Raw genomic sequence first — 27,722 nt, 5'->3', positions numbered from 1 at the left:
CTGAGCCATCTCACCAGCCCCCTGATTCTGTCTTATAAAACTAAATAAATAAAAAAGAAATTTCTATTTATTAATGATAATAAATGGATAATGTTTTGTTTCGTGATTTTCTTAAAAGTCAAACAAGGAAACTAGGGTTGTAGCTCATTCAGAGGCAGAGCTCATAAGGGCCTGGGTTGTATCTTCAGTAGGAGGTTGGGGGCTTGCAAGTAAGTGTGTGTGTGTGTGTAAGAGAGAAACTGCTGCAGTATTTAATGAAAAAAATCACAATCTAATCTATTATTTAACTCTTACTTTCTAAAAGCAACCTTTTCTAAGTATTTAGTGTATTATATTTAGTCTCCTTTTTGTTTTTGACACAATCTCCATGTTTCTCAGACTAGTCTCAAGCTCCTAGGTTCAATAAGTTTATCCTTTTTGGCCTCTTGAGAAGCTGGGACGATAGGCACATGTCACTGTGCTATCTGTTCCTGTATACATATAAATAATAAATATTGTATTGTACTATTGTCCCTGTACTTTACTGAATCCTAAGATGGTCATGCCATGGTGTTTCAGTCTGGTCAGCATGCATTAGATTGAATTAATTTTTTTTTTTTTTTTTAGCCATTTGATGTACTTTTGTGTTTCATTTAAGTTCCCCCTGCTAAAATTTAATATTAGTATCTCCTTTTTTGCTTATTATTTCTCTTTCACTAATAATTTCAGATCTAAGATCTTACAGTGAAGTCATATATTGAATCATAGTCTGTACCTTGGTTAATTTTTTTCTCTTTTTCCTTTTCTGTTACCCTTCAAAATATCCTAAGCTGTGGTGTTTTGATGGCATGATTCCCTTTGCATGATATATTGCTTTAAATAAGGTCTGATGAGATGACCTAGCAGGTAGAGGTGCCTGTGGGACAAGTGTGGCACTGAGTTCAATTCCTGGAGCCCATGTAACGGTGGAAGGAGAGAACTAACCTCACAGCACTGTTAGGTAGTGAAGTACAGTGAGCATACCAATCTACCCTATCCATCTTCTGTTCATTAGTGTTTTGAAACAAGGTTGCTATTTAGTCTTGAACTCAGTTCTGCTTCCTATGTCTTCCAAGCACTTGGATAAAGACAAGCACCACCATGCCTGCTACATGCACTGATCTTGTCTACATCATCTGTTTAGCCACATAACAACAAGTCAGTTTCCTATTAGAACTTTCCCCGTGCTCTACAGTGTTTGCTTACTCTCCCACCCTGTCAGTGTTTACCTCCCAGACATGACCAATTTGGCAAATGGGCGCTTTAAGTCTGATAGAACTTTTATATTTATTATATATTTAAGAATAAGCTCATTCCTTTGTCTACTAACTTTAAAAATATTTTTCCTTTATAAAAAAAATTAGGAGATTCTTCCGGGAAGATGTGAGGAGACAGACGAATGGTACCTGAGAATAGATAACCAGCCATGTGGCACAATGTAGATTGGAATAAATGGGTTATTTTAAGTTATGATCTAGTCAGAGAAGAGCCTTGCTATATGGCCAAGGTATTTGTAAAAAAAAAAAAAAAAAAAAAAAAGTTATGTGTTTGCTTGCATGAGTTTACATGCACCATGTGTGTGCAGGAGTCCATGGAGGCAAGAAGAGGGTATTGTATCCCCTGGAACTGGAATTATACCGTTACAGTTGTAAAACCACCATGTGATTGCTGGGAAATAGTCCAGGCCTCTGCAAGAGCAGTAACCACTCTTAACTGCTAAACCATCTTTCCATCCTCTAATTCCATCTTTTCCTTTTGGAAACTGGGTCTACATGTGTAACCTTGTCTGGTTTATGTAGACCAGGTTGGTCTAGAACTCAGGGATCACCTGCTTCTGCCTCCTGAGGTCTGGGATTACAGGCCTGTATCACCATTTTTTTTTTTTTTGAAGTGTGTATACAGCCAGTCTTCAATTTCTAACTGCTTAAATTAGAATTTTTTGACTTTATGATCATGAAAAAATTATACATATTTAATAGGAGCCAATTCCAGACCCTTTCTTGAAAGTTAGAAGGCTATACTTCAGAGTTTGGTTTTGACACTTATATATATCTGGACTATATCAGGAAAGTTTGGGGTGGAGGCTGCAGCTCCCAGTAGCCACTTAGTCATAGTGATAGGCAGTCATCCTCTATTAAACAATGAATTTTGAAGCTTCATATTCTGCCTGTAGATGAAGCATGAGGATATATTCAGCTTGTGATGGTTTTGTTGGGCTATAACATTGTAGGTCAAGGAATATCTATCTATTCATGGGGATTCACATGAGTTGGTTTATAATATCTGTTTCAGACTAGCCCTATTTAGGAAGCAATTGTGTATAGATGAAGCTAAAAGTTAACAAAATACTAAAGAGCAATTAAACATATTGAGAAACATGGAACCTACTTTGTTTTATAATCTTCCCCTAGCTGGTTGATATTGATTTTGTTTTGTGACAGAGTCTTACCCTGTATTCCAGTTGCTCTGGAACTTGCTATGAAGCTCTGTCCTCAGCTATCTGAGTGGATTATGTGCGTATGCTATCATGCTCTCCTACTTCATCCCTGGTGTTAGAGCTGGAAGCCAGGGCCTCCCCGTGCCCCATATGGTGGGACAAGTAGTCTCTCACTGTCACTGAGCCTAGCTCCCCATACAACAACAGCAACAACAACAATAACAATAATTTTCCCTTTGAGGAAAATAAACTATAAAAGGCTATATAGTCCTTTAATTACACAGGAGCTGAGTGGCAGGTTGTTGTTGTTGTTACTTCAGATAGCCTTTGCCTTCTGCTTTTTGGCCTACTTACAGGTCTTGATAAGTGCTTCATATATAGGTCAGGTTCTGTAGAGTTGGGACTGAATTATTTATAAGTTTAATATGCTGTTCATCTTATGTGAGATACATTTGCTGACACAGAATGATATTGACAAACAACCAAGGATCTATACTTGAGCTCTGTTGAATAGCTTTGTCCTGGTAGAAATGTCAGTTGCTTATGTGAAATGAAACAGGTCAAGCCTCATTATCTTTGTCTGGGAATAGCAGCCTGTAAGGACCATAAAACTGTTCATGAGCTGCCCCTTAAAAAGACTTGGAGACAGTGGGGCTACAATTTTACTCTGCTGTCCTTATGTGACACATGGTCAGATGAGCCCAGTTGATTAGATCTGTCTTTTCAAATTGGTAGTTAGTCTATTTTTTTTTAAATACCTAATTCCATTGGTGGTATACAGCAGAGATCTGTTACTTGAGGATATGACACAGTTCCTTTGTTACAGTAATTAATGTAATAAATTAATGTAATGTAAGGAAAAGACCCAAAGGAAAGTTGGTTGTTTTTCTCACAGAGCCCTGGTGGTTTAGTGATTTCTCCTGTAGTGTGGCAGGTGGAGAGGGAGGTGTCTTTACTCTTCTGTTTGAATAAGCTTGGATGATCTATATGCTGCACTGTCCTTATTGGGAGCTACCTAAGACCATGTGGTTTCAAGGCAGCATCTGAAATTCAAGAAGATGATATAATGTGATACCTTCCCGGCAACTTCCTTGTATCCAAATGATTTATTTTCATTTGTTTAAGCACATACACATATTGAACTTCCCCCAGTCTATATCTGAAGGCCTGTCATGTCAGGTCAACAATTTAGTAGGTTGGACGAGAGACCAGATGTGTTTAAACCCTGAGTGATTTGTTTTGAGGTACTGGGAATTGAACCCAGAGCCCTGTGCATAATAGGTAAACACTTCACCACTGAGCTGCATCCCTACCCTGGACCTAAGAGATTTTGAAACAAGATGGACTCTTTCTGTAAGTCATTATGTTAAGGTTTTCTGAATCACATCTGAAGGTAGGAATAGCAAATGGGATATTATTTTATTAACATATATTAAATAAACAATAGGTTCATTACAATATTTTCAAATATGTTTTATTTTATTTACACCGATTTACCTCTTGCCCCTCCCATTCCTGCTGATCCCCTTCCTAGTCCCTGTTTTACTTTGATGTCTTTTTTTTTCCATTTGTGTAAACCAAGGAATTTAATTAGGGTTACTTACAGGAGTGTGGGTTAGAGGTTATATATGGAGGAATGCACAACTTACTAGTGTCTGTACCACTGAAGAAAATTGCCCACCTCTACCTCATCAGGGTGATCTTGAACGCCTCTACCTTCCAAGTGTTGATTACAGCTGTGTGCTGTCACACCATCGGGTACTATAGATTGACCCATGCCTGCTAGGCAAGCATTCTTGGAGGCTTTTATTACATCCCCAGCTGGGTAGGAATCCTTTAAAAAGGAGGCTCTAATCAATGGGAAGGGAGGCTCTTGGTCCTGTGAAGGCTTGATGTACCATTGTAGAGGAATGCTAGGGCGGTAAGGCAGGAGTGGGTGGGTGGGTGAGGGAATTCCCTCATAGAATCAGGGTAAGGGGGAATGGGATGGGGTTTTGCAGAGGGGAAGCCAGGAAAGGGGATAACATTTGAAATGTAAATAAATAAAATGAATTAAAAAAATAAAAAAGGAGGCCCTAGATCAGTCTGTGGAAGAAGAAATGACTGTCATTTCCCTTCATAGGACTCAAATGGCTATCAGCACAATCTGTAGCTAGCTGAGGCAGCACATTCTTAAAATCTCAGTACACAGGAAGCAGGGGATCTTGAGTTCAAGGCCAGCCTAGGCTATAGTGAGACCCTGTATTTAAAAACAAACAAAACAGAAAAAGTGTGGCATAATGGCACATGCCTTTGGTTCCCAGCACTGGGGAGGCAGAGGTAACCTGGTCTATGTTCTAGGACAGCCAGGGCTACATAGTGAGACACTGCTTACAAAAGGAAGGAAGGAAGGAAAAGGAAAAGGAAAAGGAAAAGGAAAAAAAGACTACTTAGCTGGCTAAAATAAAATAGCTCAATATTCAATCACTAAAATAGCTCAATATTCAATCACTAAAGGTTTTGAATTGTCTTATATTTTTAGTTTCATGTTCTCAGAACATGCTTAGAACATGGCAGGTTCTTCCATTTCATATAAGAGAAACTTATATTTAATGATGAAACTTGCTTAATTTCAGTGGACATTTAAGCATACTTCTCTTTAAAAAAACATATTTCTTTTCTTACTTACGTGTGCATGTGCTTATACATACATGCCACAGGTGTGGGAGGGACTACAGACCAGAACAAGGTTTTGGATTTTCTGGAGTGTTACAGGTTATCTATGAGCTGCCCAGTGTGAGTGCTGGGAATTGAACTCATGATCCTCTGCTAAAGCAGTATGTATTTTTATACTTAGACATCTCTTTAGCCTCTGAAATTATATCTCCAGATTCTAAATTCACATTTAAAAAAACTATTTAAAAAAATCAGAAATGATTATAGTATATGCCTTTAATCTCAGCACTCAGGAGGCAGAGCTAGGCAGATCTCTGAGTTCAAGCCCATCCGGGTCTACAGAGTGAGTACCAGAACAGCCAGGGCTACACAGAGAAAAAAAAGAAAGAAAAAGAAGGAAGAATGAATATAGCGTTGTTTTGGGAGACGAATACCTGACTGTTATATGTATGTGATGTTTGTAAGTTTTGTAAGCAGACTATGTACACTTAAATATAACTGTCAGTGTCCACCCCAAAGCCTATAAGAAAATTGACCTAAAGCTCTAAAAAGAGGAGAGGATAACATTATATGCTTTATTTTCTTCCTAGACTGGATTGTCTGTGGGTAGTTAGCAAGGAATAGAACCCTCTTTTTGAAATCCTTAGGGGCTATAGAGCTTTATCTGGGTAGAAAGAGAAGTGCTCTAGTTATACTTATATGTAAGTATGGCTCAGTAGTCCATTTGCCTTCTCAATAAGGGCAGTGAACAATTTTTATCAGTCTTATCCTTGGGGAAGAGGCTGATTTATTCCTATAGTAGAGGAATAATATGTATGACCTATGACAGATATCCTCAAAACAGGCAGATGATAACCTATTAAGTGTGTGGTCTAAGATTTTATCCCTGGGCTGATGGGCCAGGATCTGTATTTGGCTTCCAAATTGGAAACTCTGGCGGTAACTACTTTGTGTGGGTATAGAGTGATTGTCATGACCTTGGTCCCTTAGCCACAGCCACGTAGACAGGAATTTCTTGCTATATGTGCAGAAACAGCACAGATGGCATAAGTTTTGGTGGACAAGTGATATCAGAATCTGCTGGGTAGTAATCCTAATAGAAATGGAGTCTAGTTACACGGGAGGAGAGAAGAGCGAGGGAAATGGTCACAGAGCTCTGAGACATCGTTGCTTGCCCTGGTTCTGCACTCTCATTCGTGGAGGCTAGAGGTCACTGCTTTTCATTTCCAGCCAGTGTGATAGTTATCCTACCTCCTAAGGTTAAACATGTCTGCAGTGACCTGTCAGAGCTGATTATTAGCTGTATAAAGCCAGGGATGCTGTATGGAACAGATGGGAAATGGTTTGGCTTCTGTGGCCAAGGCTAATTAAAGACTCCTTGGCAAGTTTACAGTGTATATTTTGAAATGTACCACCAAAGTTATTATGAAGCCTGCTGAGTTTTGAAAGCTGGGTTTCTGAAGTCACCTGGTTGAAGTAATGTTTATGCAGTTCTTTATTGTCAAAAATAGGAGATGCGATCTCTAAAAGAACACCAGGACCACTAGAAATCTTTCCTTGGGATATGTCTTTTTTTATTTTATGTTCTAGACATTTAGAAATTCTAGGTAGTTTTCTAGGAAGGAACTTTTTAATAGGTAAAGATAATGTTTATTGAATTTATCTTCAGATTTTACAATTCAGCATTTGTACTTACAAGAATTATTTACATTTATGGAACTTGTTTTAGTGTTCTATGTAATTTTTTTTAAAGTTTAGGATGAAGGCTAGCTTCAGTTGCCATTCTTTTTTTTTTTTAAGATTTATTTATTATAGTTATGTAAGTTCACTGTCGCTGTTGCTGTCTTCAAATATATATGTGTATGTATGTGTATATATATGTGTATATATATGTATACAAACACACACACACACGAACACATGCACACACACACAGTTCTTGCAGAGGACCCAGTTTCAATTCCTAACACCCATACGGTAGCTCACAACCATCCATAACTTCAGTTTCAAGGAATCCGGTGCCGCCTTCTGGCCTCTGTGGGCACCAGATGCGTGTGGCACACATACCTACATGCAGGCAAAACACCCATCCATATATATATACATAAACAAATCTTTTTTTTAAAAATGAAGACATTTGACACATTACCAACAAATTCACAATGTAAAACTTTTTATGTGTTTTTGTTTGTTTTGTCAGTACCGGGATTGGGCATTTGGCCGAACTGATTTCCTTTTTAAAAAATGTTACCTTTTGAAACAGAATCTCACTGGGATGCATAGATTGATCTTGAACTTAACTTGTCCAGGCAGTTGTTAAACTTGTGAGCCTCCTGCCTTATCCTCCAGAATAGCTTTGCCAGCAGACCCACTAGTATAAGATTTTTAAAAAGACTTATTTATTTACAGCCAGGCATGGTGGTACATGCCTTTAATTCAAGGCAGAGGCAGGCAGACCTCTGAGTTTGAGGCCAGCTTGGTCTACAAAGCAAGTTCTAGGACAGCCAAGACTGTTGCACAGAGAAACCCTGATTGGGGTGGGGGAGGAGAAACGGTGAGAGATTTATTTATTTTTACAGCTTCTCGTATAAGATTCTTTCCTAACAAATCGTTTTGTTTGTTTTTAAGACCATAGCTCATGTAGCCTATGCTGGTCCTTTTTTAGGAGTGAGGGTTAAGACAGGATTTCTCTGTGTAGCCCTGGCTATCCTGGAATTTGTTCCATAGACCAGGCTGACCCTAAACTCAGAAAGATCCACCTGCCTCTGTCTGCCTCCTGAGTGCTGGGTGTGCCCTACCACTCCTTGCCTGGCTGAGTTTTCCTTTTTTTTTTTTTTTTTTTTTAAATGCTTTCACCAAGCCAGGTGTGATGGCACATATATACCTGTAATTCCAATAATTTTGGAGACTGATGTAGAAGACTCATGAGTTCATGAGTTTAAGATCAGCCTGGGCAATATAAGGAGATCTAGTCTCAAAATAAGTACATGTGTGACAACCCTTGCAATGCAGAGGCATGAGGGTCAGGAGTTTTACACAGTGAGTTTGAAGCTATCTCAGGCTGCTTGAGGGTCTAAACAAATGAGCTTGCTGAACATGTAGTGGTTATTTCTGGTCTTCATGAAAAGTCTTTGTCTACATAAGGTGTTCCTCCTGAATTTTTTTTTTTTTTTTTTTCTTTTTGAGACAGGGTTTCTCTGTGTAGCCCTGGCTGTCCTGGAACTCACTCTGTAGACCAGGCTGTCCTGGAACTCAGAAATCCGTCTGCCTCTGCCTCCCGAGTGCTGGGATTAAAAGCGTGTGCCGGGCTTTATCTTTCTTTTTTGTGTATATTCGATGAGTAACTAGGCAAGTACTCTACCACCCTCCCATAGTAGTTGTCCTTTTGTCCTTTCAGCTAAGTTGTTTCTTTTCATTTTAACCTGTTACCTTCTTGACGCTGTTTTTCCTTATTGGCATACTTATCCTGCTCTTACACAAGTTGGCCAGTACAGTGCAAAGAGAACTCTTAGCAAGTCCTAGGAATTTCATGCTTGTACCTTCATTTTCTCTCTCCTCCAGTCTCTTTACTACCATCCTATTTTTTTAGAGAAATGTCTCTTGTAGGTAAGGAAAGTTATAGTGGTTTTCCAATGGTAAAACTATGTGAGGTCATTCAGTGACTAAATCACACACTAATGATAATGCAGCGCTGGAGATGGTAAGTAAAGCTTTAATTAATGTGGAATAGATGTTAAACCCAGCCACAGTTAAAAGATTGCAGAGGTGATACGTTATGACTTGGGGAAGAATTGTGCTGTAATAATCCTCTGTAGTAGGAATTCAATTTAAGCATTCTCTTTCTTAGAAATGCTTTTGGTCCCTTGTAAGAGAATTGCTTTCAGTACCAAGCTCTACGCCTTGTTCACTGGGATTAGTTGCTATATTTTCTGACTTTGTTTAATGCCTAGCACATCCTAGGGTATAAGTTTTAAGACTGTTTGGTGAATGAACAAATATCTGTTATACTACTCTTAGACACCATGTCTTCTTGAGTATTAAAAAATCCAAACAGTTCACTAGCAATTTTTTTTAGAATTCTTAGGTCACTTTCAAAGTTCTCATCTCTCAGCATCTTCAGGAATTATGGTTCCTTTACCTTTCATGGGGTCATTTTCCTTCTCTTGATTGTTTCATCTTTTTTGGGATGGGGGGCTCGAGACAGGGTTTCTCTGTATAGCGATTGTTTCATCTTATTCCCCCACTTTTAATTTAGCTCATCCTGGAGGAAGCAAGATTTATATAGACTTGATACTTGCTAATAAACAGTAGTTGACTGTTGTTGGCAATAAACTTTGTACTTAGGTAATGGGTGAACTATCAAATCTGAAGCTAAACTGCAGATTAAGGTCATATCTCTTGCTTAAATCTGACGCTGACGTGGTACAGACCTGCTTTTCTCCCTCCCTCCCTCCCTCCCTCCCTCCCTCCCTTCCTTCCTTCCTTCCTTTCTTTCTTTTTTTGGTGTTTTGAGACAGGGTTTCTCTGTGTAGCCCTGGCTGTCCTGGAACTCACTTTGTAGACCAGGCTGGCCTCGAACTCAGAAATCCCCCTGCCTCTGCCTCCCAAGTGCTAGGATTAAAGGCGTGCGCCACCATGCCCGGCTTCAGACTTGCTTTTCTAAAATGCCTACCGCCCCCCCCCCCCCAGCACCCTAGTTTATAGACATTGTTACAACAGAACAGGTTGAAAGTCACAGCTTGCCTTGTCCTATATGAGTCATTTACTCGTTAAATAATTACTTTCTAGGTTGATCTGTGACACCGCTGTCCTGCTCTTTATACACAAGCGTGTTACCAAAATTTGTTTTGTTTTCTAAATAGATATAGAAAGATGGTGCACAGAGAAGTACACAAGAACAAAACTTTTGGTTTTGTCATAGAATAACTCCTGGATGGTACACATTGGTTACTGGTTTTCCTAGGTGATGTTTCCCTCTATGTCTCCTAAGCCAGAAGACAATGGGCAGACATAAATTATCCTTGAAAAAGCCTGTCTCTGTTGGTGTGCCCCTGGTATAAAGCCTTGATGTCTCTTAGTCAGGTCTTTAAATGTTTAAATATTTAGTATGAGCACTGCTTTCCAGCCTGGAGTTTGTTAATGACTTTGTAGCTTCTCTGGAATCAAGTGATATGCTGAGTCCCTCTGAGAACCATATGTCTGGTTGTAGTTACACACTGAAAATTTACATTTTTCCTAGTTCTTTATTCTTTCCCTTAACCACAGTAAGGCTTTTTTTCTTCAGTACTAGAATGACAAGGAATCTGTACACTATTTTTAGTAGGGGTTGGCCCTGTTATTAGAGAGCTGTTAAGGCTTTTGCTAGATCATGTTCTGAGTCACTGATAATTCAAGCAGCTAACAGTAAAGGGGGTGTGAGCAGAGTTGCACCTTCCATCTGTAATGTGCTGCGGCCTGTACTGATTCAGACAGGAGTACCAGCTGGCAGTGGTAGGAGAAGTTAAGCCTTTCAGGAAGGGGCAACTAATTGTAGAAGACTACTAGTTAACACTCACCACAGACTCTTGGGCAACTAGAAATTCTGTATTCTTCCCTGAGGAGGTGGAATGGGAATTACCTTCTCGAGGTCCAGTGTGACATGGTTGGAGATATCATTGAACTTGTCTTGCCCACTGAGGCATGATAGCCACACAGGAAGGGTCCAGCTTGTATTAGGAGTTTATTTCAGGCTATCTCCTTGCCTGTATTGTTTTCTTTAACAGCTTTTTAACATTTTCTTTTTCCAGCAATGATGTTGTCCACTGGACATGTTCTGACCAAGGAGGCAGGTCTGAGAACGTAGCTGAAGCTGAAAATAGGAAAGCTGGGGGCAAGGAAGAGCCTTGAACCTTGAGGTGGGACGTTGACTCTAAGATGTCCTTGAGCAGTGGAGCCTGCGGAGGGAAAGGAGTGGATGCAAACCCGGTTGAGACATACGACAGTGGGGATGAATGGGACATTGGAGTAGGGAACCTCATCATCGACCTGGACGCCGATCTGGAAAAGGACCAGCAGAAACTGGAAATGTCAGGCTCCAAGGAGGTGGGGATACCAGCCCCCAATGCTGTGGCCACACTACCAGACAACATCAAGTTTGTCACCCCAGTGCCAGGTCCTCAAGGGAAGGAAGGCAAATCAAAATCCAAAAGGAGTAAGAGTGGCAAAGACGCTAGCAAGCCCACTCCAGGGACTTCCTTGTTCTCTCCAAGTGAGGGAGCAGCCAGCAAGAAAGAGGTGCAGGGTCGCGCAGGAGATGGTGCCAGTGCGGGAGGCCTGGTTGCTGCTGTTGCTCCCAAGGGCTCAGAGAAGGCTGCTAAGGCGTCACGCAGTGTAGCTGGCTCCAAAAAGGAAAAGGAGAACAGCTCATCTAAGGGCAAGAAGGAGAGAAGTGAAGGCGTGGGGACTTGTTCGGAAAAGGATCCTGGGGTCCTCCAGCCAGTTCCCTTGGGAGGACGGGGTAGTCAGTATGATGGAAGTGCAGGGATGGACACAGGAACCGTGGAGCCGCTTGGGAGTATAGCTATTGAACCTGGGGCAGCGCTCAATCCTTTGGGAACTAAGCCGGAGCCAGAGGAAGGGGAGAATGAGTGCCGGCCACTAAAGAAAGTCAAGTCTGAAAAGGTAAGCGGTGGCCAGATCTGGCTGCCCACTGCCCATCAGAACTGCCCCGGACTAACCGCCAAATGCTGTGTGCACTCTGTGGGAGGCTCGTTAGTTTGTGGGTAATGACCAATTACAAGGTCAGAGCAGCTGGTAATGATAATGTGATTTTGTTCCAAATTAGAGAATTCCCTACAGACTCATTTGCAGCAGGCACAGACCTCTTGGAATACAATTTCTGTTTGGGGATCAGCTACTTGGTAGAGTGAATTTTCTCACACCTTATTATTGTCACATGTCAAGACACTTGTTGCTAGATGCTGACATTAAATCTTCATGTGATTTCCTGCTTGGCTGAAATCTCCTCATCAGGATCATGATGGTTGATAAATGTAAAAGGCTTTGGTTACATGTTCAACCTGAATGATGTTCTTAGTGGGGTAAATGGTACTGCTGAGTCTATGGCAGGACAAAGAGTTCATTGTCATGGTGTATCTGCTAAGGATTCTATTGGTGGCTACCAAAAACAAAGTGATAAAGATACCAGTCTAGAAAACAAGGGACAGGAGGTACTGACTATACTAGGCAGCACTTAATCAGGCATTGTGGGTTACTGTGGTAGCTTTGAAAGTTTGGCCTAGAATATTCTTTGGCCCCTGAAAGTATTGCTCTCTGCCAGTTATCTCCTGCAACCATCAGAAATCAAAAGTCTCTTGGTGGTTTTATTGCTGCCAAATACCTCCCTTTCTGCTTGATGTGGAAGCATAGGTGCCTGCAACCCCAGGAGGCAGTAGGACTGCTTCCCTCCCTGGGGAAAGCGATCTTAGCTGATGCTTCAGGAAATAAAGCTTGTAGAACTACAGTAGAATAGTTTCCAGTCTAGGGTCAGATCAGGCTGCCACAGACTTGAGCAGCCTACATTTTCCTACAAAGCAGCTGGTCTGGTGGTGAGCTGTTCTTTGGCTCTTGATTTTCTGCTTTGCTCTGCTCGCCCTGTGCATTCAGCTGATCACAGCAGATGCGGCATAAATTGATTTCTCTGTAATTACATCAGTTGCAGCAGGGAATACCTATTTCCAAATATAAGTGTTAATAAATAAAGACTGGAGATATATATATATATATGGGTGGTGGTGCTCTCTTATTGCCTGGATTTTGGTAGGTAGTAGCTTGTGTTTTCTTTGCTATAGGTATTTTGGTCTTTGCCTCTGGCACATCTGTAGCTTTTAGCAACATCTGGGTGTTTTCGGTAGCAGGGCTGTGATTTTTTTTCCCATTATATAACACAATGGTTGATTCCCTTTTGCCAGTGGCAGCTGCCAGAGAGGCTGCCTGTGTTTGGGTGGCAGATGCTGTAGTCCACCTCGGTAGAGTCGAGTTCCAGCTGGTAATTGGCATGGTTCATCCTGTGCTGGCTGTGATTTGCCATTTTCTCTGGGGTGCAGATGGGTAATGCTGTTTTAAAGAGGCCTGGAGTACCAGGAGTTCTTGCTACTGTTCCAGGTTCATTAGACTGTTCCCTACATCTGCTTCAGGAGGTCCTTGCCATGTATCCATGTTCACAATCGTTGTTCTGTGTGGAAGGGTACCTCCGAGGGTGTTCTTCATTTCTCATCTTTTAGAATACTTGTGTTAGAATCTTCTAAATTCAGTTGTAGTCTGTGGTGAATGGATTACGACTGTTTAAGTACATATTAGATTTAAGTCTCAGTGTCCATGACTTATTCTAAGGAGTCTATTTTCTCTTGTGTAGGTGCATAGATTGTTTGGGTGGCCTGAAAGACACTATACTTTTAGCTGTTCCATCTTGGTGCTAGGGAGCTTTGCCCCTTATTGTAACTTTGACATAAGCTTTGCCTCCCTGGTAGACTACAAATGGAGCAGTCAAATAAGAAATAAAAGGGGAGGAAAAAAGGTGCTTCATATTTTGGGAAAACTAATTTCTGGGAAGTATTGAGAGTCATACAACTTGTTGTGCAGTTCAATGTTACCATAAGCACAATTTTATTTATTTATTTGTTTATTGTTGTGATTTTTTTCCCCCAATACATATCCAGTTTTACAATCCTGGATTGCCTAGAACTTACTATATAGGCCAAGTTTATTATTTTTTATTTGGTTGGTTGGCTTTGTTTTCTTTTCCAAGACAGGGAGGGTTTCTGTGTGTTGCCCTGGCTGTCCTGGAACTCTCTTTGTAAATCAAGTTGGTCTTAAACTCAGAGTGCTGGGTCTAAAGGAGTACACCTACATGGCTAGACCAGGCTATTCTTGAACTTGAGATGTATTCCTGCCTCTGCTTCTGCCTCTGCCTCTGTATTGGTGGAATGACTAGCATACAGCACCTACCTGGCTGAGTCTGCTTTTTAACACTCCTTACCTTGTACTCTAGAACCTCAGTTGGATACAGTTGCTCAGAGATGCTTTACCATATTGTCTTTGGTTAATAAAATATTTAAGTAAATGTTTGGAAGTTGCTAGGAGACAAGCACACTTTGCAAGGAACAAGCATTTCTGGAATGGAAAGAGGGACAGGCAAAGTGAAAGAAAGGCAAGGGTCTGGGAATGGTGGCTGGTGGGAATGCACAGGCTTGATCTGATGGCAGAGCAGAGAGGTAGGGAGAGGAAGATAAGAAGGAAAAGGTTAGCAGTTTTTCAGGAAGCATCAGCTTTTAAGAACTTGGAACCCCAGGGTGTTGCATACAATAGCTGCTCTCAGAGTGTTGATTAGTGTTGTAATTTAGTTTGCAAGCAGAGTCTTTGAAACCCCTGAAATATGGGCTTGCCTCTGAGATAACTAGTTTGGAATGTTACTTTTTGTAGGGACAATCAACAGAACCCAAAAAGCAAAAAACGTGTGTGATGTAATCAAGCTGGAAGCTAGCATGAAGACGGGAAACTAAAAATTTGGAAGCTATCTTGATTAAAGCACTGTATTCCACGCTGCCTTTTCTTTTCTTCCGCAACGTTTATTTATTTTTATTTTATGTAAATGGGTGTTTTGCCTGATATGTGTCTATGTACATGTATTCAGGGGCCAGAAGAGGCGTTGGAGTCTCTGAAACTGAAGTTGCAGATAGTTCTTAGCTGCAGTGTGGGTTCTGGGAACTGAAATTGGGTACTCAGCAACAATGCTCTAACCGCTGAGCCATCTCTCCAGCCCCCACCCACCACTTTTCCAAATAGAAGAGGAGTCTGTGATATTGGTTCGAATTGTCCCATGTTGAGCACTAGCTAATCAGGGGTTGAATATTCAAAATCCCTACCCCAGGACTTTCTCTATCAAACTAAGTGTCTGGCACTGCTACTGAGGGATTTCTGTCAGCCGAGCATGTGTATTTCCCTTCATGAAATCAGGGTTTGCTCTAACACACCTTCTTGGCAGAGTTCCCTGGAGAGACTGAAATGGCTCTTAGGAGCCATTGCTGCCCTGAGCTGTTGAACACCCCTGAGGAGATGGGAAAGGTAATAATGTCAAGGAAAGGCCGTGGAGCTTCTGGCCTCTGTCTGCTTCCTTGCTTTTTGGCTTGATTGATAGGTTGTTAGGTTGAGGATGGAATAGGAGATGCATGGAGGAGGTAGATTCCTGTCTGATGCTCTGAGCTCACCCCTCTGACACCCCTCTGACAGGCAAGGAGAAAGGAATTCACAAACAAGACAGTGTTATCTGTCGGTGCTAACTGTCAGGGTGTCTGTCCAGGAGTTCCGGATAAGGCGTTTATTGAAAATACTTTTTTTCCAAGTTGTATAAGGTACCTAGTCAGCTCTAGTGATTAGGGTCTAATTCTGCACTCCCAAGCTTCCTTTTCCTTAGCACTTGCTTTTGATGTTAAAGGTGGGAACCGTACACTCAGCTGGCAGTGCTGGTGTCAGCTAAGGTTGCTTTCACTGGGCTTTACTTGCCTTTCTCTGACTTCCCTCGTTAGTTTAGCGTACAAGAAAACGTGCTGTTCAGGGTGTTCCTGGCTTTCTTGCCTTCAGATTATGGGTTTCTACAGTAAATGTGTTTTAAGAGCGTCTTCCTTTGCCCTTGGTTTCCCATTCTAGTTTATGCCTTCTAAGTCATTTCTTTTGTGTTGCCATTCCTCATTAGCCAATCTAGGTCAGGTTTGTTATTCCCAGTGGTCTCAGGCTTTCCTGATGCCTTCCTCCTGACTTGTTGCTCTTTCCTCAGTTATTGACAGCCTAGCCAAATGTCCCCAAGCATTTTCCTTCACTGAAAAAATAAAAAGCTGATTCTTCTGTGGGTCCAAGTTGCATTGTCTGACCACAAGCATGATTTATTTTTATTCAGCAGCTCTTATTTTCTTTATGGGTGGTGTCATTCATGGAAAGTCTAGAGAAAGATTGTCTTGTTCAATTTCCCCATTTTGAGAAAGGAAGCTTCCTCCAGACTGTGAAGGTCATGTGACTTTCTCAGGCTTTCTTGGATTATAACAAAGGCTAGTATGGAAGCTAGGTTTTTGATTTATTGTTTGGGAGATATTGTCTGATTTTTGTTTTTGAGTCTGGGCCTTTGTGTCATGGGCTCATAGGTATGAGCTATCATGCCACACCTGGTTAAAGCTACGGTTTTTTTAACACCATGATTTTTCTGTACAAGCAGAGTGTGGCATGTGTGCCTGTGTGCACTTGAAAGTCAGGTGTTCTGCTCTAGTGTTCTCTGTGACTCTGGAGTGTAGGTTGGCAGGTAGCAAGCCTCTCACTTCTCTGTCTTCTTTCACAGCTCTGAGGTTGTAGGTGTATGCAGAGCCATGCTTGGTTCTCTGTGCTCCAAGGGTGCTGGGGTCCAGAACAGGTTCTTGTGCTTTTACAGCCAATGCTTTTATCCACCGAACCGTCTTTCCAGCCTCTTGAACACTAAATGATGTAGTATGTATTATTCTAGGTTTCTTTTTTTTTTTTTTTAGTGTGAAACCCTGTCTTTTTTTTTCTTTTAGATTGTTTTATTTATTTTATGTTTATGTTATTTATTTATTTAATGTTATTTTAGACACACCAGAAGAGGGCATCAGATCCCATTACAGATGGTTGTGAGCCACTATGTGGTTGCTGGGAGTTGAGCTCAGGGCCGCTGGAAGAATAGTTGGTGCACTTAACCACTGAGCCATCTCTCTAGCCCTACTCTAGATTTCTTAATGAATTTGTAATTGTCATAGTTGTTCTCCATTGAACCATATGGGTCCAGGGATCAAGCTCAGGTCCGCAGGCCTGGGACAGACGCCTTTGCTTGCTGAACCCTCTTACTGACCCATGGATACCGTTGGCTTATTTCGTATATCAAATGGCTGTACCTTAGATTCTAGGTAAAGAAGAGATGGTCTTTTCTTTCTAAGAGCTAACAGTTACCAAGTAAAGTAGAGCTCCTAAAAGTGCATAGAACCTGGGTAAGGATGTCTTTCAAGGGAGGGTTGTTGACTGGCAAGATGGCCTTGCAGGTGAAGCTCTCGACAACAGAACCTCACTACCTAAGTTCACACACATATCCCACCCACTCCCCAGAACCTTACAATGGAAGAAAAGACCTGGCTCCAGAAAATTGTTCTTTGACCTCTACTTGTACTGTGATGCAGTCTTAGGTACAAATCAAGTGTACAACAGGTTTTTGGTTTGGTTTGGTTTGGTTTGGTTTTTTTAAGTGTAGATTGTTGACCCTACACCACATCTACTGCATACGTTTTTGGGATAAGGGCCCAGAGATCTTGACTTTGAAGTAAAAAGATTTTGTGAACCTTTGTACATTTTCTTTGTGGGGTACATTTTCGAAACCATTTCTGATTTTAAGACCAACTTGAATGTAAATTTCACATCAAGTCTTACATGATTTTGTGATTACGAATGTACTCTGGGAAGTGAAAGCATGGCTGGCTTAGCAGGTTAGGGATCCCTGCCAACTCTAATGACCTGCGTTTGATTCCCAGAACCCATACGTCAGAAGAAAGCTGACTCTCTCAAATTATCCTCTGACCTTAACAAATGCATATGTGCACACATACAGACACACAGATGTACACACATTCCCATCCTACCCCCCCCCTTCTAATTTTTCTTTTCTTCTTAAAGAATGTGATCTGCAGCCTGACTGTTGGGAGTTTCTCAGCTCTGTGCTTGTGAACTGAGTGATCTTGAGCTAGTTACCTAACTGATCTTTACTAGTCTACACATTGGTTATTGCAATATTAAATTAGTTGTTGGGCATCATGGCACACACCTTTAATCCCAGTACTTGGGAGGCAGATGCAGGCAAATCTCTTGGGTTCAAGGCCAGCCTGTTCCATATGGGAAGTTAGGACAGCTAAGGCTACATAGGAAGATTTTGTTTACAAAACAAAAAATTACATTAGTTAAGTCAGAGAAAATTATGTAATACATAGGAAGCATTTAGTAACGATTAGAAAAAAATTATTTTATTTAAAATATGTGTCAGTCTGTCCTAGGCAATGATGGTCTGAACTATAACAGTTTATTGCACAAGAAAGCCTGTCAGTAACAGATGAACATGTTGGCTAAGACTTTCATCACTGTGCCCAGGAGAAGCTCCAAACCTGGGCTGGGAAATTTGCATGCTGGTGCTATGTTCTAAAGCCTCAGAAGACCAAAAACAAGATTCAGAGAGATTGAAGCAGCCTAGTTGTACTTCAGATTTCGTATGAATTGGCTGCAACCCTGGGGTGGTGTTGAGTGTGCTGGATGGACGTTGCTGTGGGTCTGCCAGCATATACAGTCTCATGGCAGAGCATGGAAGAGCGGTGCTTTTGTTGCTACATAAGCATGCAAAGGAAAATAAAATCTAAGTCCTAGTCCCTAATTTTCCTCCCCTGATGTGAACTTGTATTTTTGCCATTTGGGTACAAGAGCTTTTTACCAGCGGGGCTTATCTAGAGAGGCAGCAGGCTTGTGCTTTCAGGCTAGAGGTGGCAATAACACACACAGCTGAGATCTGCCACTGCTGACTGCCTGAGACCTCCTCTCTGTGGTTTGCACTCTTCAAGCCATGCTTGAGTAACCTGCCTCCAGAGCTGCTGACAGGGCTGTGTTCAGAGGCCTTGGAAATTACACTGTTCATTTCCTTATCATCCTCTGACCTGTAGTGCAGAGCCTTCTGGTGCAGGAACAAGGCAGAAAAAAATCCAGACGGCTTCTCGCCAGCAAGTGTCAAGAGCTACAAAGAAGGAAATTGGACTTGCTCACTTAAAAACCATGGGGTTAGGCTTTGATTTTTAGATCCTGCTGAGAGTTATTTGTGTGTGTGAGCATGTTTTATCTCTGCATTTGTATAGAATTGATTCTGTACACGGCAGTGGTATGGAGGAGGAGTGTCTGAAGGTAGAGAGCAGAGGGAAGATTGCTTTTCTCCTCGGCTAATTTCCCAGTTGTACCATTTGTGTGGGCTTGGAAAAATTAGCATCAGGAAGGTGCCAGGCCATATTAATATTTTAAAATATATTACTCTTGATACAGTTTAGTCATGGATGAGAGCACCCACATAAGAAATGTCCTTGGCTATCTGAGGAGACATGTGTATCAAACGCTTTTCCCTGAAGTTATTCATTCTTGGATACTGGTGTGTCAGTGCTTATGTTGTCTTGGACTTCAGATCTGTCTCAGCACGAGGCAGAGGACAGACTGCTGGAAGAGTAGGAGGGTAATTTAGAGCACTTAGAAAATGTCTATTTATAGGGTAAAATTATACTTAAAGGGTCTAGAGAGTTAAGGCTCAACAGTTTAAAGAGTATTTGCTGTTCTTGTGGAGGACCTACGTTCCCAGCACCTAGGTCAAGCAGCTTACAACCGTTTATAACCCCAGCGACCAGAGATCTAACACGTTCTTTTGGGCTTTACCAGTACTACACATGTCTGGCACTCACAGAGACACTTAACACCTAAATAAAAATAAAAAATATAATAGATCTTAAAGAATGTGTCTCTATTATGGTGGTTGGCATAATAAAATGGCCTCTTTTTTTTTTTTCTTTTAGCTATAAAGACCAACAAGAAAGGTGTTTTGTTTTGTTTTCCCCGGAATGAGGGAAAATCAAGATGGTAAAAGGGTTTTTCCGTTATGTACGTGTATATTTCTGGAATTCTTTCTTGTTCTTGAATCTTCATGGCCAGTGGTACCTTTTTGAACTCGGAAAGGAAAGGAAGAGAGGGTGGGAAATCCCTTAACCTTTAGACCCTGGAAGTATTTTTTAAACCCTTAGTGTTTTTCTTTTGAAAGTACTCTATCGAACAGTTCCACATGAAGTGCTAACTAAGGTGAGAATGAAAGTCACCATTTCTTTTAGCATCAGTAGCTTTTGGTGGCTGGATAAAGACTCCACTGTCAGACTTCAACCAGGGCTCCCAGTAACCCTTAGGCTCAATTTTTCACAATTTGCATTTTAGCATTGCATTTCCTCCCTGCTGTGGCAGCGCATATCTGTGATCCCAACACTTAAGGCTGGTGGGGCCGGAGCTTGAGAGTTCAAGATAAACCTTTGTAGTAGACCCTTTATCTAAAGAAGCAACAACCCCCTTCCCCCAAACATCAGCTCTCCTATTGACTGATACTCAAGTTTCAGGTCCAACATTATTTGTCCCTTTCTTCTTAAAAGTGACAATTCGGGGCCAGAGAGATGGCTTATCTGTTAAAAGCACTTGCTTTTGCAGAGGATCAAGGTTCACTTGCCAGCACTCCCATGTTTCATCACAACCATCTGTATGTAATTTCAGTTTTGTAAAACTCCATGAGCATTGCATGCATTATTACACACACATACATATAAATTAAGAATTTTTTTTTTTTTTTTTTTTTTTTTTGGTTTTTCAAGACAGGGTTTCTCTGTGTTGTCCTGGAACTCACTTTGTAGACCAGGCTGGCCTCGAACTCAGAAATCTGCCTGCCTCTACCTCCCGAGCGCTGGGACTAAAGGCGTGCACCACCCCGCCACCCCCCTCCCCCCCCCTCCGCAAGAATTAAGATTTTTAAGTGAAAATAAAATTTGCCAAAAACTTTAAAAGAATAAAAATTAACCCTTGACTATAGATGTGTTTTTTTTTTTTTATGTGTTGTATAGATTATCTTTTGTCTTCTTTGACAAATTGAGATGCTCCAAATTAGAGGGATTATCTAGGGGTTTGGAACTTAAAACATATTTTACTTTTATTGTATTTGAGGTATGCGTGAGTAATGTTCACTGAACATCTTGGCCCTCCTTTTTTTGTTTTTGTTTTTTTTTGTTTTGTTTTTAGACAGGGTTTTTATGTGTAGCCCTGGCTGTCCTGGAACTCACTCTGTAGACCAGGCTGGCCTCGAACTCAGAAATCTGCCTGCCTCTGCCTCCCAAGTGCTGGGATTAAAGGCATGCGCCACCATTGCTCGGCTATCTTGGTCCTCCTTATATCGATCGAGTAGGTTGTAGGGTTTAAACTCCAGTCAAGCCGGGCCTTTCCCAAATCATCTCACCAATTTAGGGTTTAGGACTTTAGGAACAGAAGAAAAACTCAGAATACTACCTTTTTAAGCCTCCCCTTCATCAACTGTGATGCAAACCATCACCTCTTAAAATCACCGTGAAGTTTAAACAAGATAAGGAAGTTAAGTGCTCAGCATAATACTTAAATATTGTAAGTCTGTACCTAGGGTCTCATCTGAGGTCAGAGGATCCCTTGAGCTCCAGGTTAGAGACCAACTTGGGCAACACAGCAAGACCTATTTCCCCCGCCTCCTCCCCCACACACCCAAAAAACCTGTTTCTAATGTATTATTCCTAACTGAGATATAGTGATCGAAGATGTTTATGAAATTAAAGAGAAAGACCTGGAAAGTTTATTGCCTGAAATACACAGCAAGTATCCATTTTATAATACGTAGAACAATACAGCAACTCTTACTAATGTCCAAGGAAGCTTAAGGGAGAGATTAATCCAGAACACTTGGAGCTATTGTGGTTTAGGTTGGTATTTGGTCAATTTAGTTCTTCTCAGTGTTTTGGACTCCTTTTGGTAGAGATCACGTGGAAGAACCATAGCTCTTTCATAACAGTTTCCTTTCAAACCAGTTTGTTTGGTGTTTAAGTCCTGAAATTTATTTCTTAGATTTGAAATGAAGATAGCATGATCCTTTAATAAAAATTATTTACTTGGGTGTGTGTGGGCATGTGTGAGCACATGTGTGCACTGCTCTGTACACCATGATGCACAAGTGACGGTGAAAGGGTAACATTATCAAGTTGGCTCCCTCCTTCTACCTTCATGTGGGTCCCAGGGGTCAAATTCAGGTCCCCAGGCTTTCACACCCCATGTCTACCGCTGACTTCAGCCCTCTGAAGAATTAGCGCAGGCAGCATGAACAGTCCAGAAGCATGAGTGTCAGGATACTCCTTTTTGTAAAGTTTCACTAGCTTCAGAGAATGCAAAGTCAGGCCTTAAGCAGTTCCCTCTTGAGTTTGGAGCATGTGTTGTCCACTGAGAGAGGACAGTTTTTCTGGGAAACTCTCTAATTGCTTTGACACTTAAGGTGAGTTGTAGTTGTAGGTATAAGGACTTGATGAATTTTCCTGTCTAGATTGATTCTATTTTTGTTTGGCAAGAGACTCCTTAAGGTTTTCATACACTGGTACCCAGGTCACTCAGCTCAGAGCTGGCATTTCTGGATGGTATGTTTCTTCATTTTCAGGGACTCAGCAGTGCACTGAGTTAGGTGTCAGGGAAAGCTGCACAATGCTGTAAAAAGGAGAGACAAAACACATTTACCTTGCACCAGTCAAGGTAACATAGCTAGGACAGGTTAGTATTCAAGCTGCAGAAGTCTGAGTGCTTCTCAATTTAGGCCACATTCCTGCTGGGGCTTTTAATGTTCCACTGTGTTAAAACCCATTATTCTTGGGGAAGCATTCTATGTAGGTTCTTCACTATATTGTATAATTGAGATTGTGATCTAATTGCATCATTTGTCCCTTCAAGCCCTCCCTGCTCTCCTTCATATTTGTGTCTCTTTTTTTCCACAGGTTGTTATTGCGTGCATGTGCATGTGTGTGTATGTGTGTATGTATGTATTTATAAACATATGTAGTCCTAAATATACCTGTTGAGTCCATACAATATATGTATGTTTTCAGAGCTGTCCATTTGGCACTGAACAACCAGTTGGTGTGCCCTTTCTGAGGAGGACTGGTCTTTCCTGGGGAGGACCACCCCACCCACTCCCAGCTTTACCCAGCTGCCTAGGGTTTGTGAAGGGTTGAATCCTTGAGGGCATTTCCCTGTCCAGTTTGTTCATTGGTCCTCCTTGTTCAGCTCACATTTGGACAGTCATATTGGTGACACTTCATGGGTATAATAGCTTCTGATGTTACTAAAAGATGCAATCTCATAGTAACGTCCCTGACCGCAGCGAATGAACTTTCAGATCAGAGTTCCCTTTGCCATTTCCAGATGGGCTGCCCACTGTGCTTTGGATGTTATTTGATGCTCTTACAGCATATTCCAGATTCCTATCCAACTGCCCCTTTCAGCACTTGATCTAGACAGCACAGGGCCAGGCATTTAGGAATACAGTTAGGATGAAGCTGGGTTTGCAATTTCATCATTAGTAGGAGAAATACTGAATTTCTGAAAATGTGTAAAAACACCTTAAGGCCTAATATCTACACCAGCTTTACTTATTCATCTTTAGAACAAATCAATTTGAAGTTAATTCATTGCTCTGTTGTTTGTTGTAGCATTATATGTAATCCAGACTGGCCTCAAACTTAATCCCAAATGCAAGGGTTATAGGTCGATGCATCAACACAGCTGAAGGAAATCCTTACAGCTGGATCTGTTTGCCACAATGTAGCAATTTGGGATTTTTGTAAAAGTAGACTAAAGAGAATAAAACAGATTAAGATAATCAAAATTTATTGCTGAACCAAAATCAGGGTTTCTGTTTTTTGTTTTTTGTTTTCCATATGTTAGTTAGTGATTGTATTTTTTGCACTTATTATGGACAAAAATGTTCCCTGGGAGTTTGTGACATTCTGAAATGAAAGAGTGCTACTAAAAATTAAAACTTTATTTCTGCCTGAGTCTACTTCTGGACATATTTAAACTAAGTGTGCTGCTTTAGGAAGATAAATATTATGTCAAAGAAAGAGCAGAAATCCTTTTTCTCTTAGTGTTTTTGTTTTGTCCTTAGAAATATAATTCCTTTGAAGTCCAGAAGAAATGTAAATGTTTTGCATTATAAATCATTTTCTACTAGTATATCTTTTGTTTGTTTGCTTTGGGGTTGTTTGCTTTTGTTTGGTTGGTTTTTACACAGGGGTTTCATGTAGCCCAGGCTGGCCTTGGATTTCCTATGTAAAGGAAGATGACCTTGAACTCCTAATCCTTCTGCCTCAGCCTCACAAATTCAAGGATTCCAGACATGCACCACCATGCCTGGTTCACTGCTGAGACTGTGTCTTACTTAAGGGGGAGTGATTAGAATTCAGTTATTGGGCTGGAGAGATGGCTCAGTGGTTACGAGCACTGACTGTTCTTCCAGAGGTCCTTAGTTCAATTCCCAGCAACCACATGGTGGCTCACAACCATCTGTAATGGGATCTGATGCCTTCTTCTGGTGTGTCTGAAGACAGCTACAGTGAGTGTACTCATATAAATTTAAAAAAAAAATTCTTTTTTAAAAAAGAATTCAGTTATTAGCAAAGATGAACAAATACCTAAATATACTGTGAAGTCATTTTAAAATATTGTGGAATGATATTTTGGCAAAATTAACATCCTTGTACAATGAAATTTAAAACACAGCTTTTAGCACTAGTATGTATATTAGTTTTACTCTTAAAATTTGTATTCATTCTATTCTCCTGATGCATTTTTAAAAAGATTTTTGTGGTATTTCAAATGTATCATACATACCACTGAAAATTGGCAGTTGTGTGGCTGTGGAAATTATCACACAAAGTGACTACACATTTGTACACACCACGTTAGAGCAGATCAGTTCTACCACTCTGCAGACTCCTAAACATCTGGTAGAATGTCTGTTTTAGACAAAGCATGCCATAAGGCATTTCTCGTTTTGATTATACATATGTGCTTGGATTGAGAACGTAGGGATTTGAAATCAAACAGTCTTAGAAAAAGGCTGACACTTTTTCCCCCCTCTAGTAGTTCTTGTTCCTTCCCATCTCCTACAAATGCCAGGTGGTAAAGTCAGACTGAGATATCCTCTGTGGACGTGGCCTTCAGAGTTACTCAGGGTAATGACATGGTGAAGTGTAACACACTGACTCCATAAAGCAGTTTTTTCTCTAGCTTTAAGACAAGCGATTATTTTCTGTTTCAGTCTCTTAAAAAGATGGCTTTGTGTTTGAGAACAGTGCTGATGGATAATATGTATCCATAAAGTCTAGACTTTTTTCTAACACAAGTAATACTTGTGTAATAAGAGGTGCATAGTGGGTTGGCATGATAGCTCAGTCAATAAAGTGCTTGCCAGGTAAGCTGAAGAAGCCAGAGACAGGTAGATCCTGGGGTTGGCTGGCCAGCTAGCCTAGTCAGCAGCAAGCCCGGGTCCTAATGAGACTTTTCTCAAAATACAAAAAACAAACAAACAAAAAACCAAAAAACACCAAGGACCTCTGGCCTCTATGTGTACTCATAAATACACTCAGAAACAACAAACCCACGTTTAAAAAGAAAAGCAAAGAGGAATGGAAACCTGGTTAGGTTAAAAGATGATCAGGTCTCCCATCTGGTCCAGGTGGTGTACACTTAATGGCTAGATAAGGCCCACGCTATTGCGGTTGCTTATTCTCTCTCATTCTCACCCTCTCTAGTATTTTTTGAGACAAAGTCTCTTGCAATTCAGGGTGGCCTCAAACTTCCCATGTTTTGTCATTGTGACAGAGTCCCAATTATCTCAAGTGGGTTTCTCTTTGTAGCCCTGTCTGTCCTGGAACTCACTTTGTAGACAAGGCTGGCCTTGAACTCAGAAATCCGCCTGCCTCTGCCTCCACCTCCCGAGTGCTGGGATTAAAGGTGTGCACCACCACGCCCAGCTCCCAATTTCTAAGATTAAGTGTGGTATAATGTAGTATTGCCACAGGGAAAGACAATCAGAGTTTGCATCAGCTGGGGGAGCAATTTGGCTAAAGCACAAAATTTTTCCCAGAACTGCAAATTTCAAGCATGTCCCAGGTATCTGCTAGTCCTAGGTAGTAGCTCCTTAGCGTTTGTAAAAGGAAGCTGCTTTCCTTTTTGTGGGTATGTGGGAGAGGGTAAATGCATATTGAACTCAGGGCCTTCACATTCTGCCCAAACACTGCCACTGAGCTAACCTTGGAGATGTTTTATGGCTTTTTTTTCCTTTTTCTTTCTCTCTCCACTCCCCCCACCTCCAATGAATAAAGTGGGGTGGTCTGGAGGAATTGTGATGCTAAACAGCTAAAGAATCACAAACAGTGGTGGTGACTGTGAAACATAGTACTAAGATGACATGAAGTACAAATTGTTCCCATCAGCATTGCTACACAGACCTGAGACTCATGGTTCTCCTTCCTCGTCTTTTAGAGTGTCAGGATTACAGGTGTTTGCCACCCTACACAGCAATACTGCCTCCTCAACTCACTGTTCAGAACATTACCATCATAAAATATAAAATCTGAGCTGGTCAGGCGTGGTGGTGCACGCCTTTAATCTCAGCACTTGGGAGGCAAAGACAGGTGGATTTCTGAGTTTGAGGCCAGTCTGGTCTACAGAGTGAGTTCCAGGACAGCCAGAGCTACACAGAGAAACCCTGTCTCAAAAAAAAAAATCTGAGCTGGAGACATGACTCAGCACTTAAGAGTACTTACTCTTGGAGAAGCCCTATGCTTGCTTCATAGTACCCACATGGAGAGCCAGTCAATGAGATCCGATGCCCTTTCTAGCCTCCATACAGACACTGTACACACATGGTGCAGGCACAGAAAAGCAGGCAACACAAATATACATAAATAAAAAGAATTTTTTAAATGTTAATATCTTTAAAAATATTTATCTGCTGGACACCTTTAATCCCGACACTTGGGAGCCAGGGGCAGGCGGGTCGCTGTGAGTTTGAGGCCAGGCTGGTCTGCGGTGTAAAAAGAATACTGTATTCTAAATAGCCTGTATAAAAAAACACACAGACCTGGTATTTTATTTACAAGTTATAAACCTAGATTGGGCAGGTTTTGTCCCTTGTTCCTTGTCCTCAGGGCCCATTTCTCCTGGTCACACACTCATGATCCCTCTGGCCTCATGGCAGGCTCCTCCTTTCTCCATGTCCTTCCTCCCCTCCCGTTTCTCCTCGGACCCCTCACACCATCTCAAGTCCCACCTTTCTCTTGCTGCTGCCCAGCCACAGCATTTACTAACCAACTACCTTTACACTGAGGTAGGTACACATGATGTGTGCCACTTGATGTACATGAGGATCTCCTCTTTGTGGGCCCCAGATTTCCACAAACACACACATACAAGACCAAAACAAATCTTTAAAATTAAAAGAAGCATCAAAATTTATTTTCAGATACTCATTCTCCACTATTAGAATGCCCAACACTACTGCCTCCTACCCTACCAGGTCCCAGTTTGTCTTTATTTTTAATAATTAACAAATCTTAGCACTTGCACCTAAAATGACTGGCTTATCACCCACCAGGGATAGTTGTCATTGAAGTTTGAAATTGAACAGGTGTGCCCAATCTGGTCTTGACCTATGGTAGCTGTGGATGAGGCCTGATACAGAATCTTAAGTTCACTTAAAATATTATGATGTTTGTGTTGTTTTGTTGTTAAATTTTGGGTTTTGTTTTTTGGTTTTGTTTTGTTTTGTTTTTTGTTTGGTTTTGGTTTTGATTTTTGTTTTGGAGACAGGGTTTCTTTGTATAAATAGACCTGATTGTCCTGGACTCACTTTGTAAGTCGGGCTGTCTTCAAACTCACAGAGACCCACCTGCCTCTGTTTCCCAAGTGCTGAGAT

The 27,722-nt window shown here is 41.2% G+C and overlaps 1 protein-coding gene across 1 annotated transcript in view; it reads left to right on the top strand.

Moving 5' to 3' along the window:
* Positions 1-27,722, top strand: part of Zfp609 (zinc finger protein 609) — a 135,987-nt gene that overhangs the window by 21,173 nt on the left and 87,092 nt on the right. Inside the window, exon 2 of the mRNA NM_172536.3 lies at positions 10,897-11,770. Within this exon, the coding sequence (NP_766124.2) occupies positions 11,024-11,770 (747 nt within the window). The 5' untranslated portion in view covers positions 10,897-11,023. The remainder of the gene's footprint in view (positions 1-10,896; positions 11,771-27,722) is intronic.

The sequence above is a fragment of the Mus musculus genome, chromosome 9, assembly GCF_000001635.26.
Source record: "Mus musculus strain C57BL/6J chromosome 9, GRCm38.p6 C57BL/6J".
Lineage (NCBI taxonomy): Eukaryota > Metazoa > Chordata > Mammalia > Rodentia > Muridae > Mus > Mus musculus.
Note: the sequence above shows the minus strand (reverse complement) of the source record. Positions and strands in the feature narration are given on the sequence as shown.